At 43.8% G+C, this 19971-nt stretch overlaps 1 protein-coding gene across 1 annotated transcript in view; it reads right to left on the bottom strand.

Annotated features, from left to right (window-relative positions):
• Positions 1-692: 692 nt before the first annotated feature.
• LOC137571500 (uncharacterized) overlaps positions 693-19971 on the bottom strand; it is a 189014-nt gene continuing 169735 nt past the window's right edge. Inside the window, 10 exon segments of the mRNA XM_068280710.1 lie at positions 693-1427; positions 1430-1527; positions 3508-3585; positions 6022-6265; positions 7780-7911; positions 9043-9172; positions 10540-10772; positions 13613-13792; positions 16157-16348; positions 16748-16927. Of these exon segments, the coding sequence (XP_068136811.1) occupies positions 1071-1427; positions 1430-1527; positions 3508-3585; positions 6022-6265; positions 7780-7911; positions 9043-9172; positions 10540-10772; positions 13613-13792; positions 16157-16348; positions 16748-16927 (1824 nt within the window). The 3' untranslated portion in view covers positions 693-1070.

Below are 19971 nucleotides of genomic sequence, written 5' to 3'. Positions count from 1 at the left end.
GGAAGCAGCCGCTCGCGCGAGCGGCTGCTTCCTGATTAATCAGCCTGCAGCTGGCGACGCAATACTGCGTCGCTGGTCCTGCAGCTGCCACTTTGCCGACGCACGGTATAAGCGTGCGGTCGGCAAGTGGTTAAAGAATGTTATCTGCATACAGAGGCTGGATCTGCCTATATAGCCCAGCCTCTGTTGCTATCCCAAACCCCACTAAGGTCCCCCTGCACTCCGCAATCCCTCATAAATCACAGCCACGCTGTGAGGCTGTGTTTACATCTGTCGTGTGAGTCTCAGCTGCTCCCCCGCCTCCTGCATAGCTTCGGTCCCTGCCCCCGTCCCTTCCCTCCAATCAGCAGGGAGGGAAGGGATGCAGGCTGGGACCTGAGTTCTGCAGGAGGCGGGGAGAGCAGCAGACTGACACTATAGAGATAAACACAGCCAGCTCTGACAAGCTGTTTGTCAGCAGCGTGGCTGTGATTTATGAGGGATTGTAGAGTGCAGGGGGACCTTAGGGGGGTTTGGGATAGCAACAGAGGCTGGGCTGTATAGGCAGATCCAGCCTCTGTATGCAGATAATATTCTTCAAACCCACCTCGGGTTCTCTTTAAAATTAGCTGAACTATTACTTTCGCAACATATGATCCGACGTGTTCTTTAATAAAACAACTGGAAAACAAAAATGTAAAAAAGACTAAATGTTGTGGAACAAGAGACGGCTTTTATTTTAGGCACTCTGATGACCAAGGTCTGTGAGAGCATGTCTGACCTTAGACTGGCTGAGTAAAAGGAAGTGATGAAACTGAGTTAAGTCACGTGGAGGTAGAAGTCTCTCTCTCTCTTCCAGCCATCATCTCTGTTACTGATCGCTATTAGTTCCCTTTTCTTAGGAGAAAAGAGAATGCTGTTTCACCATATGTGTATCGCCATCTTCCATTGGCCTAATCCAGGGAAAGATCCAAAAGGGGCCTGTCAAAATGAACACTTTGAAGACCGATCTCTCACCACTTATCGTTCTTGGTGAGACATCTGCCATCCATGGACACTTTCTGTGTTCATTGTAAAGTTTCAGTCTGAGTTTATAAAATGTCCAGTTGGTAAACATTGTAAAAAGAAGCATACGGTCCATAACATCGACAGAGCAAAAAGATAAAACTACAACACTTTCCAGATGGGTCACTTAACCTGGGCAGAGGCAGCAAGAAACAATACATGGAAAATGTCCAACGCTTACTAAAAAATAAATATACTGTAATGTACCAGCCAGCGCCAGGCCCTTTAAGAGGAAAAATAAGAGTCCCAGGCACGGGCACTTCGTCAACTGTGAGTAAAGTGCTTTCTTTGTACAGGAGGCAAGGAGCAGAACACAAAGCTGCTTTCATTTGCGGAAAGGAGTCAGTCGGCTGATGTTCTGCCAGAAGTTGGAAGGTTTGCGTTTGGGCTCAGCCAGCATGAAGACTTGTTGCTGGGGGAGGTTGGCAGGCAACGTGGGATGCTTCTGTCTCATCCAGAAATCATAGTATGTCCGGTTCATGGCTGCAAGAGAAACATAAAAGATTTTAGGAGAACCATCTTGTTATCTCTTTGCTACAAGACAAAAATGCAGCTGAGGGAAAAATCCCACACTCCCTATTGTCAGATCATCCATTGTGTAAATTAAAGGACTGAAGAATGTGTGAGGGAGGAACATGGTTTATCTCATTGCTATTAGCTGGGTGTTCTCAGCTGAGTCTATGAAAAAAGGACAGCCTGTTTGCTACAGATGACTGAATTCCACTAAGTATACTATACTGCCTTGGAGTTAATATTATACCCGTCCAAATGGCAAGACTGCTATCTGGCTCTTCTCTTGGTTTCAAACCTTTTTTAGCACCCAACATTTTAATACAGACCTTCTCATGAACTACACGTTCTTCTTTGAAAAAAAAACAACAAAAAACATTTTGAGGTGTTCCCACTATTGACCCTAACATACATAACACACTTGGTGATGATAGCATGTTTGGGGGCTTCACAATCAACTCAAACTCAGTGGCACAAACTAAAAATGCAGGAAAAAAACCTGGCCCCAGAAGACGACGTGAATTGAAATCTACGCCCAGTTTGGGAGCTGTTATCCTATACTCATGATCACTGTGAGCCAATCTCATTGGCTCACATTGATCACAGGTTTAGGAGCCAATGAAATCGGCTTCTGACCGGATCACAGAGCTCTGTTGTCATTGTGACGGCAGAGCGAGTGAGCTGAGGTGAAGGGTGAGTGGCGTGAAGGGCAACAGCAGCGATCCCGTGCAGCAAGCCTGGTTTTTTTTTTTTGGTACCAGCGGTCTCTAGTCTTTAAGTGGCCAGAAACCGCTGGTACTGATGTGGTTAAGCATGTTTTCTAGCTTTACAGATTCCAAACAGAACCTGCAAAACTTTACTTGGAACGCTGGAATTCTGCCACTCATCCCTATTCCTAATTATAATGGGAGCCTCATCAGAAGTCCTTTCAAGAACCTGAACTAATTAAGGTTTATGAAGCCTCAGCTTTCTTTCTAAAGGCACATGCACACGTGCAGCTATTTTGCCCAACTATCATCTAAACTTGGTCTGTTGGATGATAGTTGGGCGTGTGTTTTATTATTATCAGTTGGACAAGACGTCAAACTGATAATAGGTGGTTTGTCCAATCAAACCGGAGGATCAACCTGCCCAACTATCGTGCAGGTTGGCCATGTGTGTACGAGTAATATGAACAACTTGTTGGTTTTGAATGCGGACATGGTGCGTACACATCAAACTCATAAATGACTTGGCTGCTTAGTTGATCAGCGTGTGTGTACATACTTGTAATGTAAAAAACAAATTGTGCAACTGATCATGTTGTGCGGATGATTGTACATTAAGTGTGTATGAACCTTAAAGAAAACCTGAACTGAAAATTAAAAGTCAAAATAAGCATACACAAGTCATACTTACCTCCGGTGTAGTCTACTCCTCAATCTCTTTCTCCTCTCCTGTGTCCTGTTTGTCCACTGTGATCAATGGAATTCTCCGTCCTCCATTTTGAAAATGGCTGTTACCCCATAACAGCTTTCTGGTCAGCACACTGTTAACTGTAACATCGCCCACTTGAGCCATAGGGAAACATGGACACATCAGTTCTCCTCTCAGCTGTAACTGACAGCAACTGATATATTTCAGTTCTGACAAAATGTTGTCAGAACTGGAAGGGATCATTGTCAGAAGAAAATGGTGAGCTTCTGAGAGGAACTGATGGCAAGGTAACTATGTAATGTTCATTTGAAGTTACCTCACGTGTTTATTTTAAATAATTTTACTCAGTACAGGTTCTCTTTAAGACAGCTGATGGGTTCTGTTAAAGGTGCAAACTTCCTAATCACAGACGGGATTTTAATCTGTCTACCTTGTTACCGATTTTGGGTAAATGAGGGTTGCACTGTGTTTTGCATCACTTCCCTACTGTCCTGACATAGTTTGGGGACTATCAGACATTACTATCTTCACACTCACCTTTTGGCTTTCCTGCAGGACGTGGTTTGTTAGCGTTAATCATGGCTTGCTTCCGTTGAATTTCACTGATGTTAAAACCTAGGAACAGATAAGTGTTCTGTTAGATACGTAAAAAACAAACAGAGAGATCCATCAGTTTCCGCTCTAGACACCCTTGCCGCTTATGCGTCCTTTTTTTGTTTGGTTGTTTGTTTGTTTGTTTTTTTGCATATATCTTTATGAAGTTTATTGATTGTGTCACTACAAATCCTGATATTGTCAGAAATAAGCATTTTGGAGTATTCAGAGAATTATTTTCAGAGACACACAACATGACAAAATGTTCTACAGTGATGATCAGTTAGACAGAATATTTTTTGAAAAAAAGTTTTATAATCTGAATAATATTTAACTGTTTCTAAATATAAAGGAACCTTTACAGTTAATGTATTCTGAGGCTAAATGATAAAAAAAAAAAAAAAAAATGGTGGAAAATTAAGGAAACATTAAAATGGTTATGGCAGCCAATCAGACGTGTTAAAGCCCAACTTTGGGAAAATGTTTTATTTCTTCCTATCATTGTCGCTGTTAAAATTGCCCATACACGCCCATTTTCTCATTCGATTCCCCGCAATTTTGATCACTCTAAACAAATCAGATAGGAATCGTTTCCTTTAACTGTCCGATCAATTGAATTTCTATAGATTATGACCAAAAATTGATCAAAAGCATTGATTGGACAAGATAGAAAATCTAGACTGATCAGGGGTGGGGAAGAAGAAGCGGTAGATAAATGGCCGATGTAACTGCATCAAACACTGCAATGCTGAGGTTTGGTTGATTTTCAATTGCTTTCAGGAAGGAATCAATCATTTTGCAGAACTGGGTAAAAATCTATATGTGTATGGCCAGCTTTAGGGAGATTTCCCTACTTCTTTAATGGATAGAAGGTATTACAAATGATAAAAATCCTCTATAATGAAACCCTTGTGTCTCTGCGTCCCGTGTCCGTGTGTGTCCCTGCGTTTGCGCTACTGCGCATGTGCCGCATGGAAACCCTATGGACAGGGAGCAGGATGGGCCAGGGGGTCGCCGGGCGGGCGGCCGTGCACGCTTACTGTGCGCGGTGGTGACGGTCATAGGGGTGGGAGGGGGCGTTCCAGCACAGACCTAGAGCCCATTTTTAAACGGGCTTAGGTCTACTAGTTAGGGATAAAGTAAGAGCAAACAAAAAAAATCCAAAAAATAAAACTAGCAGGATAAACTCATTACACAAAAAACTATCCCTGGAACAAGCATTCACAAGAAGAATTTCTGTTAAAATCTGCTTGCCTGCTGCAGACATCACCTGGTCAGCTCAGCTGGCTTGAAATTAAAATGATTGCTGGAAAGGAAGATAATTAGGATGTTCCTCATGGGAATTTTAAGGACAGCTGAAAATGGAGGCTGCCATGTTTATTTCCTTTTAAACAATACCAGTTTCTTGGCAGCCTTGCTGATCTATCTAGCTGCATTAGTGTCTGGATAACACCAGAACCAAGCATGTGACTAATCTTGTCAGATCTGACAATAATGTCAGAAACACCTGATCTGCTGCATGCTTGTTCAGGGTATATGGCTAAAAGTATTAGAGGCAGAGGATGAGCAGGACAGCCAGGCAACTGCTATTGCTTATAAAAAATAAAGATGGCAGCCTTCATGTACCTCTCACTTCAGTTGTCCTTTAAGGCTGCTTACACACAGGGACGTTACAGGCGCACGTTAGTGCACCTGTAACGCTTCCCCAACGCACAGCAATGTAACACAAGTGGGCTGTTCATACAGCCCACGTTGCGTTACATGTAACGCTGCACGTTCTCCCGAAAGTGCAGCATGCTACGGCGTTAGAGCGGCTATAGCCGCGTTAGACTGTTTGCACATGCTCAGTGGGGGGCAGAGAGGAGGCGGGGAGAGCCAGCTACAGTAGCCGCGCACATGGTTACTTAATATTCACTGCACTGGCGGCAGCTGATTGGCCAGCGGGACCACGTGATGCGGAGTGTCTCGCTCCGCATCACGTGGTCCCGCCGGCCAATCAGCGCCACTCTGGGAGACCTTATAGGGATAGAGCCGCCTAACGCGGCTCACTCTACCGTCCTATCTTGCAGCACCATACGTTGTGTTAGGTGCACGTTATGCGACCTTAACGTGGCACCTAACGCAACGTCTTGGTGTGCAAGTAGCCTAAAGGAAACCCATCTAAAGTCAATACAGAGCTCAACCATTTTCTGAAGTAGTTGTTTGCTACCCTTCCCTTACACAATTGACATTTGGATGAGGGTGAACAAAAATTTGCATATATTGCACAATTTCAATGCTCTACTGCTAGTTTTGATAAGAGGAAACAGCTATCCTCTAACTGTTGAACTAAAAACAGTTAATACTTTTCCCCATGAATACTTGTTATGAGAAACATACGTGACTGCCCTCAGCTAGAAGAAGACAGACGCTATACTACATGATGTAGTCAATGACCCCCACCAGCTTTCAGATTACCTGTCTGTTCATCCTGAATGACCTGCTTCCTCTCTTCCTCGAAAGCCAGTAACCAGCGCTGCTTCTGCTCAGGTTTCTTGGCCAAGAAAAGATGGACTTCCTCAGAGGCATGACTCTGCAGCTTGAAGGCATTTTTCACAGTAATGTTAAAGTCCTTGTCTTTACCATCTTCCACATTAATGACTGTCATGTCATCCATGTTGATTTTTCCTTTATAATATAATATATCCCTTCTCAGAATGTCCTAAAAAGTTTCAAAACAGAAAGAGCTAGTCAGTGTGTGGGCAATAGGCACATTACAGGAGATAGTCAGTGTGTAGGCAATAGACACATTACAGGAGATAGTCAGGGTGTAGGCAAAAGGCACATTACAGGAGATAGTGTGTGGGCAATAGGCACATTACAGGAGATAGTCAGTGTGTGGACAATGGGCACATTACAGGAGATAGTCAATGTGTGGGCAATAGGCACATTACAGGAGATAGTCAGTGTGTAGGCAATAGACACATTACAGGAGATAGTCAGGGTGTAGGCAATAGACACATTACAGGAGATAGTCAGGGTGTAGGCAATAGGCACATTACAGGAGATAGTCAGGGTGTAGGCAATAGGCACATTTCAGGAGATAGTGTGTGAGCAATAGGCACATTACAGGAGATATTCAGTGTGTGGACAATAGGCACATTACAGGAGATAGTCAATGTGTGGGCAATAGGCACATTACAGGAGATAGTCAATGTGTGGGCAATAGGCACATGCAGCACATTATAGCATTATACTAGCAATGATTTTGTGTGCTACTCATTTCTGTTTACAGTTATTGTTAGGCTCTAGGTCTGTTTGTGTCAAATTAGGATTTTGGGTTAGATTTAGATAGTTGACTTATCTTAAGTTTACCAATAGAGTGGGATATGTTAGTATTAGTCATCATTTCAGGCCCCTTTGACACTGGTTGCGTTACTCTGTTTTTAACGCATGGTAATGCTACACCAATGAAAGGCTATGGGGCATGTCATACTTGTGCGATGCGATGCAGGGGAAGTGACGTTTTCCCCGCACGGCCAACCCGGTGCTACAGCGCATTGGTGTTTAACTTGTGCACCAACGCACATATTTTAAACTGATCGCCGCATGTTTTTGCGTTGAGCATGCCCAGAAGCGTATTTTGTCAATACGATTCTGCGCAATTTGAACGTTGGCCACAGGAAGTGAGCACCTGACTTCCTGCTTGGCTTGCAGCCAGAATGGAGATTACCGTGCACTGCCGCAGTAATCTACGTCGGCCTTTTTTTGGCGTTGCCGTGCGATCAGCCGATTGCACCGCACTGCTACCTCAGGTCAGCAATGTGGAACCGGCCTCAAGGGTTGAAGTTGTGTTCACATACATGAAAAATTTCACCCGCAAGGATCATGACTGGAACTTTCTGGCAACAGTTTGAAGCACAGTGCTAAACAGAAACATCACAAGGCTATAGCCTTGTGACACATTCTGTTGCTATGGAGAGGGGAGGAGGGCTCATATCACACTCATTAATCAACATAATGTGACTGAAACAAACAGGGAACCTGCTGGGAGCAAAATATCGTATAAGAGAGTCATCATAGATACACGCACATTGATTTGGTCCTCCTGTTAGATCGGTTAAGAACTGAGAAAATGACTAGGACAATTGATTCTCCAAAATGACAGTAAGGGATCTGCCCATTTATCTGTATTAGACCTGAGTTTCTAAGAAAAGAGGAACATTTTTAAAATACCTTTTTGCAGTAGACAATCTGGTGATCAAAAAGAAAGAATATCCTCTGCTGCCCCTTGGATTGCACCTGTGAGATCTTGGTTAATTCACCGGAATGGATGAGTTCTGAACTTCTTGCAAGGATATCTTCACCCTGATGAGAGATTAGTGGAGTACATTACATCTATTCACATGTCCTACTATGCAAATATATTCATAATTCTGTATTTTCTTCAATTTGCCCACAGTAGCTTATTGCAGCCAGGGAAGTACCGCCCATGAAGAGGCAACATGACACTCATGAAGGGAACTAAACTATGCTTTTATTATCATCTTTCCCAAACTTCAGCTTGTCTATCTTTGCCTCAGTTGCAGACCACCAGGACCTACTAATGTGTTTAAAGAGTAACTGTCGGGCAAAAAAATAAAAAATCAAGTCTTTATTTTTATCTGGTAAACAAGTAATATGGATGCTAACCAGGCAATCCAAAAGTTAAAATCACTATTACTTTTCTTTTTTATAAATGATAATTCCCCAGATTACCTGACTCCTATTTGGTACGTTGCCGCACAAAAGGAAGTTGCAGGGCATGCTGGGTTGTCCGTTTTTGCTTCTGTACATTAGTTAAGTCTGAGGGGAAATAAAGTTGTTCTATGTGCACAACAGAACCTATGTTATTTACATAGAAATTACTGGGCTGATTCAGTAAGCTACGCTGCTCCAGCAGCGCAGCTTAATGACAGCAGGGAGTGTTATAATCCCCTGCGTACACTATGCAGCCATAGCGTGCGCAGTTAAATTACGGTGGGCTCAGATAGTTTAAAGAGCGATTTGTTACACTCAAGTGACAGTCAGGCAGGCTATTGGGCCAATCAAAGTGCAGGAATATCGTACTTTGAAGCTACTGGACCTGCTGGGCACCGGGCGGGTTCAGTGGAGCACTCATTAAGTGTAACGAGGTGCTCTTTAAACTATCTGAGCCCAGCTGGTGTGGCTGATTAGGTCACTACCCCCATTACAGTTCCCTTCATTATAATGTCTCCTTAGTCTAGTGTTTTTTATTCAAGTGCTCATTATTATTATTCTGAATGTAATGCTTCTTCTTACAGTACACCCCATTATAGTGTACTCTCTATCCCCCAACCCCCACGATGGAGAAAAATGCCAAGGAACCCCTGCAGAGTTCTAAAGGAATCCTGAGGTTCCAGGGAACCCTGATTGAAAAAGCCTGCTCTAGACATAACCTTGTGCTGTGTAATAGCGGTAGTGCAGTATATTTCTTACCTCCCAGTCTTCTATAGAGCTTTGCCAGTGGGCTATCTTATCTATGTTTTCTAGTCTCCTCTTCCGCTCATTAATGAGTTTTGCCACATTTTTCATGGCATTCAGGGCTGCTTCAACATCTGCAAAATCCCTAAATGGAGAACACAACATGAATCAAAATCAGAACTCAACAGAAAATAATAGTGCTGTGAAATGTGTATAATCAAATAAGCTCTATAAGTTTCACTGCGCTATGTGAACTGCTCTGCCTACTATTGAATATATCTTTTGTACAGTAAATATACCTTCAGCCCCTCCACAGCTGTCTGCTGTACATTCTGCAGGGAGTTCTAGGAAACTCTATTGGAGGTCTTACTTCTGTCTGTTCTGAAGGCTTTGAGAAATGTCATCCCAGACAGTGAATTGATATATATGTTACGGCCAGAACCCGAAGTTTGGCCACTTCTAGTTCTGGCCAGCCACTTCGGGTTCTGGCCGGCCAATGTGCGAAGTGGCCGCAGCGCTGTGGCCAATGTGAGAAATGGAATTATTCCTGTAACATGAATGTATCTTCTGGCCGCAACACAGCGGGCAAATGTATCACAACTTAGTTAATCTAATGCATTTAAGCCGGCGGCAATGTAACAGATCAAGCCGCCGGCTTTTTCTCTGCCTCTCTCTCCTCCCCCCCGCCTCTCTCTCGCTCTCCTATGGGCAGCCGGTGGGGACACGCGTGTCCCCCCGGAGTCGTTCGTCGCGTCGTTCTTGCAGTGCGGGTGCTGGCAGAAGCAATGTCTGCAGCCTCTGCGCTCTGCTTTCCTGGCGCGACGAACGACTCTCCGGATGCCCATAAGAGAAGGAGAGAGAGGTGGGGGGGGGGGGGGGTGGAGAGAGAGGCAGAGAAAAAGCCGGCGGCTTGATCTGTTACATTGCCGCCGGCTTAATTGCATTAAATTAACTAAGTTGTGATACATTTGGCCGCTGCGCTGCGGCCAGAAGATACATGAATGTTACAGGAATAATTCCATTTCTCACATTGGCCACAGCGCTGCGGCCACTTTGCACATTGGCCGGCCAGAACCCGAAGTGGCCGGCCAGAACTAGAAGTGGCCAAACTTCGGGTTCTGGCCATAACATATATATTTAATGACGTGTTATCACCTGCAGCGATCTTTCCTATTGAAAGACCGCCACGTCGGATCACTGGCCGAGCGATTGGTAGGATCACCATAACCTCCCGCGGCAGTTTCTGCGACTGCATAAATGGTCTTTAGCGTGATCGTTCATTTCTGAAACCCCAAAATGATGCTTCCAGATTAGGCCAGATGGATGAAAGAACGATCGGTTCTCGGCGGAGATCCCGATCCATTTGGCCTTGGGCACTTGGCTTTAGCCCTAATCTAATACATAGTTACAGCCCACTAAACCCAAAACTGAGATTTTAGCTGATTACTATCTTCAGTTTTGGTTTTAGTTGGCCTTCAGGTATTTCTCTCATGTCGTAAGTCCAGCTCATACCTGTGCTGGGGATTGGTATATTTGAGAAGCTCCGCTAGCTGTAGAGGATATTTGCAGATTTTCTGCACCGGCGTCAGTAAGAATCCATCCAGAGAGATGTCTATCATCTTCTGTACCAGGCGACACGTCTCGAAGAAGTAGCCGTACCGCTTCACCTTGCAGAGTTTGGACAACTCCATGCAGGCGTTGGGATGGTTGTTGCAGTACTCTGAATAGATCTGGAAATCTGTTTGCTAATATGGGAGAAGCCATACTAATTAGAGACACAGAGTAAAGCAGAAATACTGTATATAGTAGCAGCCAATCTGATATATAACAAATCTAGTCAAAATGAGCGTAGAAATAAGGCTAAAATGATATCTGTGTTTCAGTTTCACCGGCAGAAGTCCAGAGAGAGACACCTGGGGCCACCAATAGCGGAATAGGCACAATTTATAGCCACAGAATGCACAGCATGGTGAGCAGCAAACTTGTCTTTTTGCAGGCTTCAGATAATTTCTGTTATTCTTTATAAATAAAGATTATGCAGAACAGATCTCACCAGGTATTCAAGCTAGGAGGAGAATTATCGTCCCAGGGTTTGCACGTAAAAAAATAAACAGCTCCCCTATTTCTAACCTTATACGTACACTCTGATAGACTATAGGTGACCATACATTACACGATTGCCACCAGATTGACTTTTAGATAGATCCCTCTCTGATGGAATCTGATCATAGAGGGATCTATTACCTCCCCACACACTGCAGACAGATTTCCAATAGATTTCAGCATAAAATCTATTGGAAGTCGTCCTAGCGCCGCTGCCTCTGCCTGCTGGGCCCCCACCATGTAATGCATGCCCTCCCATGGTGAGTGTTGAAGGCTTATCTGTCATGCCGCCATGCCTCCTCATGTGTCTGGCATCTTTTTGATTTGCCCTTGGGTATGCCTGTACCACGTGACATCGTTGAAATGTAGTGATGTCAGTACATGTGGCGGTATCATGTGGTACAGGCACACCTGGTGTCAATGGTGAAAGATGCTGGACATAGGAGGAGGCGCACCCAGATGACAAGTGAGCTTGCTACACTCAGCATGGGTACAGGGGGACACATACACTTGGGGGGAGACTGGCCGGGGATCTGTCAGTCATCGGGAAATCGAAAGCCGTTAACGTCCACTACACACCCAACTGAGACCTTTTGATCAAGACTTTTTCAGCATACCAGATTGTTTTAATAGATTCAGAACAGAAATTGATCAAAACGATCAATCACGTGGCCATGTTGCAACTTTGATTTCTGCCGGATTCACTCATTGTTACTGACAATTTCATTACTGTGGCATATGTAAAAGTTACTGTAATACACGAGGCAGCTGCGGCGAACAGCAGCGCCGCCGCAGCTGCCTCTATGCGGCCATCCGTCCGTTCGGCGTCTAGAACGCTGAGGACGGAATGTTCTGTGCTGCAGGGGGTCGCCATCTCGCGCGGGCGCGCGCACAGACGGGACCTTTATGCGGGGAGGAAGCCCGTCAGCTGACCTGTAGGTCGGCTGACGTCAGAGGAGTCCCACGGCGCCCAGGATTGGCTGAAGGTAGAGGGGTGTGCCAGTGGGGTCTCCTCTGCTTCTTAAGCCTCCGGGCTTCATTCACACATTGTCTGTTGTCGTGAATACTCTGCGTGTTAGTGCTCAGACCTTAAACTAGATCCCAGGTGTTGATGCTAAGGATTTCACACCTAGTCTAGGAGATTGCTACCTTTGTTACTGTTTATTTGATTAAGACTAGATCCCCGGTGCTGATGCCAAGGACTTCACACCTAGACTAGGATATTGTATTGTATTGATCTCTTGTGTATGACTCTTAAAGAGAATCTGTACTCTAATATTCTTACAATAAAAAGCATACCATTCTATTCATTATTTTCTCCTGTGCCCCTCTGTGCTGTTTCTGCCACTCTCTGCTGCAATCCTGGCTTGTAATTAACAGTTTTAGGCAGTGTTTACAAACAAACTAACCAGCTTCTAATAGGCTCAGCTAAGCATAGTGTGTGAGTCATTCAGAGTGTGCAGGGGGCCTGCAGAGGGTGTGTATCGCTTCTACCAATCACAAGCAGCCCTGCACATTCCACACAATCAAGCCTTAGCCCGACAAACAGGACAGAGGAAAGATACATTGATTTATTACAGAGACAGTGCAGTTAGGAAAGACTGCAGTAAGCCAGAGCAGATTAGAACAGGCATAGGAACTTATAGGATAGAAGAACTAAGGCTGAAAATTTTGTTACAGAGTCTCTTTAAGCTATTCCCCCTGACTCTGATCCTGCTTTCCGTTCTTGTACCTTTGTCTATCTGCCTTGTTGTTGCTGAACCTTTGCCTGATTACCGACTACTCTTCTGTCTCACGATTCTGTACCGATACTTACCTCTCTGTTGCTGAACCTCTGCCTGATTACCGATTATTCTCCTGTCTCACGATTCTGTACTGATACTTACCTCTCTGTTGCGGAAACTTGCCCGTCAGACCATTCTACTCACCAGTGGGCCCTCGCCACTGGTGAGGTACTAGCTTCACCAGCGCCTATGGTGAAGTTATTATTTGTGCAGTCCTGGTTGTGTCTCTTAGGCTGCAATACACTTTGACTCACCTGCTCCAAAGGTGATCACTCGGCTGCAGTACAGTCTGACTCGCCTGTTCCCAGTTAATCGCTAGTTCAGTACTAGTTGAATCTCATAGGCTGTAGTACCGTCTGAGTCACCCACTCCACGGGAGATTCGGCCTCTTCGATATTGTTTTCTCCAGCCTGCTGGAGCTTGTACTCTAGTGCACGCTCAGTATACTGATAGTACCTCACCAGCCCCTTTGGTAAGGTCTCATTAAACTATTAAAGTTACGGTTGCACCTAATCACTACACACTCAGCTCTTTGTCTGCTATACTGGTATTATTGGTGATTCTGCAGATCACACATAATCAGGTATAGCGTCTGCATTATTGGTGATTCTGCAGATCACCACATAATCAGACATCTGAGCTACGACACAAGACAGTTACAGTTACACAATGTATTGAAGAAATAGTCCAGAACTTACATATTGCAGAAAGCAGGAGCCGATCTCACTCATATGTGGAGCGTCCTTGTTAATCCGCTTCTCCAAGGTTTTCAGGAACTTCTTTTGGAACTTGTAGATGTCCTCAATGTTTCCAAAAATAGTCCACAGCTGCTCCTCTGTGAACATGTCCGCCCTTTTCCTGCACTGCTTGATGTAACCCTAATATGAGTAGATACAAAACAAAACATAAGTAAATAAGCAAACACACTTCTTTCCTCAACATAGACTGGGGCCAATCATAAGGCTGCATTTCCATTACGGCGGTTTTTGTGCATTTTTTATGCACAATTCAAATCAAAGGGCTGTTTCTATCCAAGTTTGCATGCAAAAAAATTTGAACTGTGTATTGCTCTTTTTTTCAAGTATCGCATGGATTTGTCCAATGACCCAAGGCATTTAAACACATGAAGCTCTTGTCGGGTATGTTCCAAGGGTCTACACGTGGCAATGTTGGGGGCAAGGAGGACACAGGAAGCCCCAGGACTATCCAGAGGATTTACTCTGCCTAGGTAAGTATACAACTTTTTAAAATTGTGTCGCATCAGGTATACCATATTTTTCTGACTATAAGACGCTCCAGACCATAAGACGCACCTAGGTTTAGAGGACAAAAAACAGGGGAAAATATATATATATATATACTAAACCTGGTGCATCCACGGTAAAGGAGCATCTTGTGGCTTATGCCCCCTTTGTACCTCCTGCTCCCTTGTATCTCTTGTGTCTTCCTGTGTCCTTCTCTGTCCCCCTTGTGTCTGCCTCTGTCCTCCTATGCCCATTTTTTGTCCTCCTCAATGCTCCTTTGTGTCCCCTTGTCCTCTATTTGTCCCCCTGTGTCCTCCTCTGCATGGGCACAGTAAAGGGAGTCTCTGACATTGTGGTGGGTTGGAGGTTCGTATCGGCAGGCGTTCACAAGTCAGGAACTCCCTGCATTTGGATTATAAGATGCAGTGACCCCTCCCCCACCCCCCACGTGCACACACATTTAGGGGAGAAAAAGTGAGTCTTATAGTCCAAAAAACTTTAAGGACCCAACGCAAATGCTTGTTGTTTGCTACTACTGAGTCTGTGCTTCTAATACTTTCAAGTGAACCAGAGATGGTTCACTAGGCTTAATTTATACTTACCCAGGGCTTCCACCAGCCCCGCGAGCAGCACTGAGTCCCACGCCGTCCTCCTTGGCCCCTCCATTCACAAAAGAAAAAGCTTTCAATCTATCATTATCGACTTGCCCTAAAATTGGATAATTTTATTGTATTATGTGTGGCCACCTTAAGAAACAGCAGCCTTGGTTTCATTAAACACCTTTGTTTCAAACTATTAGGCCCAGTTCACACTGGCAATTAGGTGGCAAATGGATCTTACCAGTCGATCAGATCCGTTTTCACTCCGTTGCTGTTCAGATGTTTCCGTTCCGTTTCCTCACATTCTCCCCATCCCACCCCAGACCCCATCACCAAAGTGGATTTTGCTGTCTAGATTGGTCCATTTCTTCACTAGTGTGAAGAAACGTTCTGTTTTCTCATTGCAGTGAGAAATGCAGTGCTTTAACGTCAGTTTCCATTCCGCTGGTCTCAGTGGTCTGGAACAATTGGTCCAGTAGCAAACTTGTGGATCGTGTGGAACGGATCCGTTCAAACAGAAAAATGTGAATGGATCAATAGGTTGGCATTGGATCTGTTCCCATCCGTTACGATCCGTTCCCTTCCACTCTGGGACCGGACCTTTTTCAATGCTATTGGAAAATGGGCCTAACTGTGTATTCACATGTACAGATCCACTGCAAGGTCCCTTTACATGCAAGAACATAATATAGTCCCTGCGGATTCGGCAAATGGGGTGGTGCCTCACAACACAGCTGGCCTAGAAGTTGGTTATATCTTTATTTATGCTAACAGCAAATGCATTTAGGAGATGTTTGATAATAGAGATTGTCAATATGATGCAAATAATTCTGGCTTGTATGTAAATCTTGGATTTAGGCCAAAGAAATGCAGTTCTTGTCAATTTCACTTGCCCAGCCCAAGCCACATACAATTTACACGATATTTGAATGCAAATTAGAATGGTTTGCATTTCACTTACCATCTCTATTTGACAAACTCTATAAAACTGCTATGAAAGTAAGTATACTGCATTGAGGTGTCTATTAGGTGCAAACAAGAGGGACTGTGTTTAAGGTGGAGGTTCAGAAGTCTGTATCGATTTTGTAAGAGGCACCATTGCACATCGCTATGCCACTGGTTATGCTGAACAAAGAAGGTTTAATACAAAATGGGGCCCAAGGCAAGGCAGCACCTTTGACTTCCCATTATAGTATTTCTGGTAAACTGAGGTAGAAAAGGGTTGAAAAAGTGCCAGGTGGGCCCCTTGACACCCATTAGTTCCCAGGCAACTGCCTATGTTGCCTTTTGGATGACCCTGCTCTGATGTTGAAATACTTGGTCTGTGACGCAAATTTTGTAAGCATTCCAGCAATTCCCATGGACAGTATATGCATATCCTTCAGTGGTAAACATGTACCTCACAGATGTCCTTCAGGTGCTTGATGTAGTCCTTTTCAGTGTTCAGAATCTCATTTATGACATTGGTTCTCATTTGCTCCTTGCTTGTTGGACCAAAACCATGACGCTTCAAGAGGTGTCTAGTAGCCTGGCCCATGTCTCCAGGTTTACTAGAATATTCTTCTGCTGGCTCATCCTGGTTCACACGAAGCTGCGAAGAGAATGTCAAGTAAAGACAATTACAGTATATCCTAATAACAGATGCAAACATTGGTCACTAGATGGCACACTGCGCTGTTCTTCCACTGCAGTGCTCACTGACAATATACAATAAAAAGGCAAAATACAGAAGAAACGTAACATGACTGACTCTAATATATTGTACTTATTATTCTCTATGTGTTCTAGAGTAGATTATCCATTATAAGTGGGCCCTGAAACTAAGTGGATAGCTCCATCGTGTTTGGCACAATATAATGTATAGTTTTATTGATGGAGAAATGTCTGCTGCTGTACTTCAGATATACAGGCATGATATATATGCATTAGGGAGTCAGGCGTCGCACATTGATCATGTCACATCCTGTTATTGATCTGGTTCAGTACTCACTCGCACAAAGCTTGCCGGGAACCATCCTTCACTGTCGAGGATTCTGCCCCACCACCACTCTTTGTTGGTGGCATCCATCACTTCAATGACGCTGCCGGCCTTGAAGCCCAGTTCTTGGTCATCCATAGTGACATGGTCCCACAGGGCCTCTGCATACACCACACTGCCATCGCTGATCAACTGTGAAAAGATGCAAAATGTACAACGTCTTTCTTTGATTTAATTTATGTAAGCAATAATAATGATCTTTTATTTCATTAATGAGGCCACAGCCTGCTTGTTCAGTATCCTAACCCAAGGCAGCCTGTTTCAGTATATATTCACACTGAACAATGTAAGGACATAGGTAGCGATCTTCAGAACTGTAATTAGATCTTACAGCCTAGAACCTTTTGCTCTTGGTGCACTGATGTCCCTGCTGAGTGCTGCTGGTTGGTCAAATCAACAGTAAAGGTGCCAACTAAGGATAGAATCTTGATTGTACAATCTAACCACTTCAATGTACAATGAGGGACTAACTTACATATCCATTCAAAGCAAAATATGCCATTAGTTTACCCTTCTACTACAGAAATATGATAAGATTGTACAATCAAGATTGCAGCATTAGTGGGCATTTAAGTTTCTTAACTCTCCAGCGATCACAACCCTGGTGGAGCATGGTCTGATAGTGGGAAATTTCCTCTAGTTCTTGATGACGAACTATGTCCGACAAGGACCAATATGGCTGCCGCCAGATCTAATCAGACACACCGTCAGGCCCTTCTGGTTAGTGTTGGACTGGCTCCCCACTGGGCTACACATTATAAATATGTGAACGCATTTAGGCTTCCCTGCCTCCATCATAGGTGGATCTATTCTGACATAGCATAAGGTCCATCAAAACAAAGAGTCGGACTAATTCCTACACTTTGCCACGTAATAACATGCTCATGCATTGAGGGGCGGAGCTAGGATGTGTGAAATAGCGCAGACCCTGCCCTTGCAGAAATGGACAGGTTAGATGGAAGATCACCCATGTCCCATTGGATTGTAATAAGGTGAGGATTGGGATGGGTCAGAGAAGCTGTCCCATATAGTAATTCTTCTTTTATATATATTGTGTATATATCATTTTGTTTTGTTTTTTGCTGTGCTGTGTTCTGTTCCCTACTCATACATACTGCTCTGTGTATGTGGGCATGAAAGGACACCTAAAGTGAGAGGGATATGGAGGCTGCCATATTTTTTCCTTTTAAACAATTCCGGTTACCTAGCATCCTGCTGATCTTTCTAGCTGCAGTAGTGCCTATATCACACACCTGAAACAAGCACGTGGGTATTCCAGTCAGTCTTCAGTCAGAGCACCTGATCTGCATGCTTGTTCAGGGTCTATAGCTTAAAGCATTAGAGGTAGAGGATCAGCAGGACAGCCAGGCAAACTGCATTGTTTAAAAGAAAATAAATATGTCAGCCTCCATATCCCCCTCACTTAAAAATAAATAAATAAAGGGAAAAAAACCAAGGGTCCAAATGGTGTAGTAAGTTATGGTTGCGAAAAAGAAGCAATGACGTCTTGAATATCACTCAGAAGCGTGGGTTACCTCCAAGGTAAGTACCGTGTAGGCAGGTGGGCATCATGAACCCGTCCCCACTCAGGTTAAAATGTCGCTCTCTGTAGTACAAGGAAAATGGGGATTCACCCCTCTACCAAGGGTGGACAACGATAGAGATTGATGATACATTGGTATTGCCAAATTAGGCTAAAATATTTAAAAACTGTTTAAAAAGGAATTAGTGATGGACTTACCTCCAGGTAGTCAGACACAAGTTGTCTGTTTTCAAAAAATAGTTCTTTATTCAAAAGAAAAACAACAGCAACAACTCCACTTGCCAGCAAGTAAGTTACCCTAATTTGGTGCCTCTCTGTCATCGATTTAAATCTCTCTAATTTAAGGTGTGCTTTAAGTTTGGTGGTGCTTAGCCAGTGCTGCATGTGGCCCCTCAGTGATTTCCTAGCATCCCTCATGATCATGGTATGAAATAAATAACCAATAAAAAAAAAAAAAAAAATATTCCAATGACTCAACTCCACAAGTGTAGACCTGAGTGAAAGCATGGTAATACTGCCTTCTGCAAATCACTAGGCATCCTTAGCATAGTTGGTCCTCTTTAGCAGTTAACAGGAATCTGGTTCTTGTAAATATCTCTACTGCTTGTGGTTTCAACTCTGTAATTTTCTTTGCATGTTTAAGAAAGCTTTAGCATCTGCAGGTTGCGCAAATCGTTGAACCCATGTTGACACACGTTTCATTTTTCTGATGCTGAGAAGCTGGTATTACATGTATGCTGAGAATCTGATATAACATATCATTGTCACACACGCTACTTTCTAGCAGAATATCTTTAAAAATGACATGTCTGTTCCATTTTGCAGCTAGCCGTGACCTTAAGTACCCGTTTCCACTATACCTAGGCAAAACCGCATAGAAAAAAAAAAAGCTACGGATTCGCATGCCTATGCACATTTTTTTACATTTTATTTTCCCGTCACCATTCATCACTGTTGACTTCCACACGCATAAACGTGTACGCAAAAACGCACAGAAATTTGTTACAGAGGCGTCCATTTTTTTCCCGTCTGTGCGGAGAAGCGAATTTTGCCTGTAATGGAAACAGGCCCATTAAAATACATTGCTATGCGAATTCGCATTCAGATAATGCATGCGAATTTGCCATAGTGGAAACGGGCCCTTAAGAAATGACAAATAATTTATTTTTATTATTTAGGATTTATATTGTCTTGTCATTTAACTGTCCCTCAGAGGGGCTCACAATCTAATCCCTGCCATAGTCACATGTCTATGTATGTATCATGTGGTGTATGTATCTAGAGTGCCCGGCGGGAACCCAAGCAGACAACATACAAACTCCATGCATACAATACCCTGGCTATGATTCGAACCGGGGACCCAGCACTACAAGACAAAAGTGCTAACCACTATGCCACCCTATTGAATGTAATTTACATTATGCTTTCTTGCAACCAGAGGAAGAGAATAACCTTTTCCAGATTTTTCATTACTCTGACTAGATTAGGAAACAAGAAGTCAAATGTTCCCAGATAAAATCCTTTTTGTGTTCTAAAGGGATCAATGCACATCTACAGGGATATCAGAATCCTAGAATGCAGAATTGAGTCTGAGAAGACTGCAGTACAGCACATGAAGTGTGTGGTGGAGGAA

This window comes from Hyperolius riggenbachi, chromosome 4 (genome assembly GCF_040937935.1).
Source record: "Hyperolius riggenbachi isolate aHypRig1 chromosome 4, aHypRig1.pri, whole genome shotgun sequence".
NCBI classification, from domain to species: Eukaryota; Metazoa; Chordata; class Amphibia; order Anura; family Hyperoliidae; genus Hyperolius; species Hyperolius riggenbachi.
The sequence above is the reverse complement of the archived record's forward strand: the minus strand, read 5'-3'. Positions and strand labels throughout refer to the sequence as shown.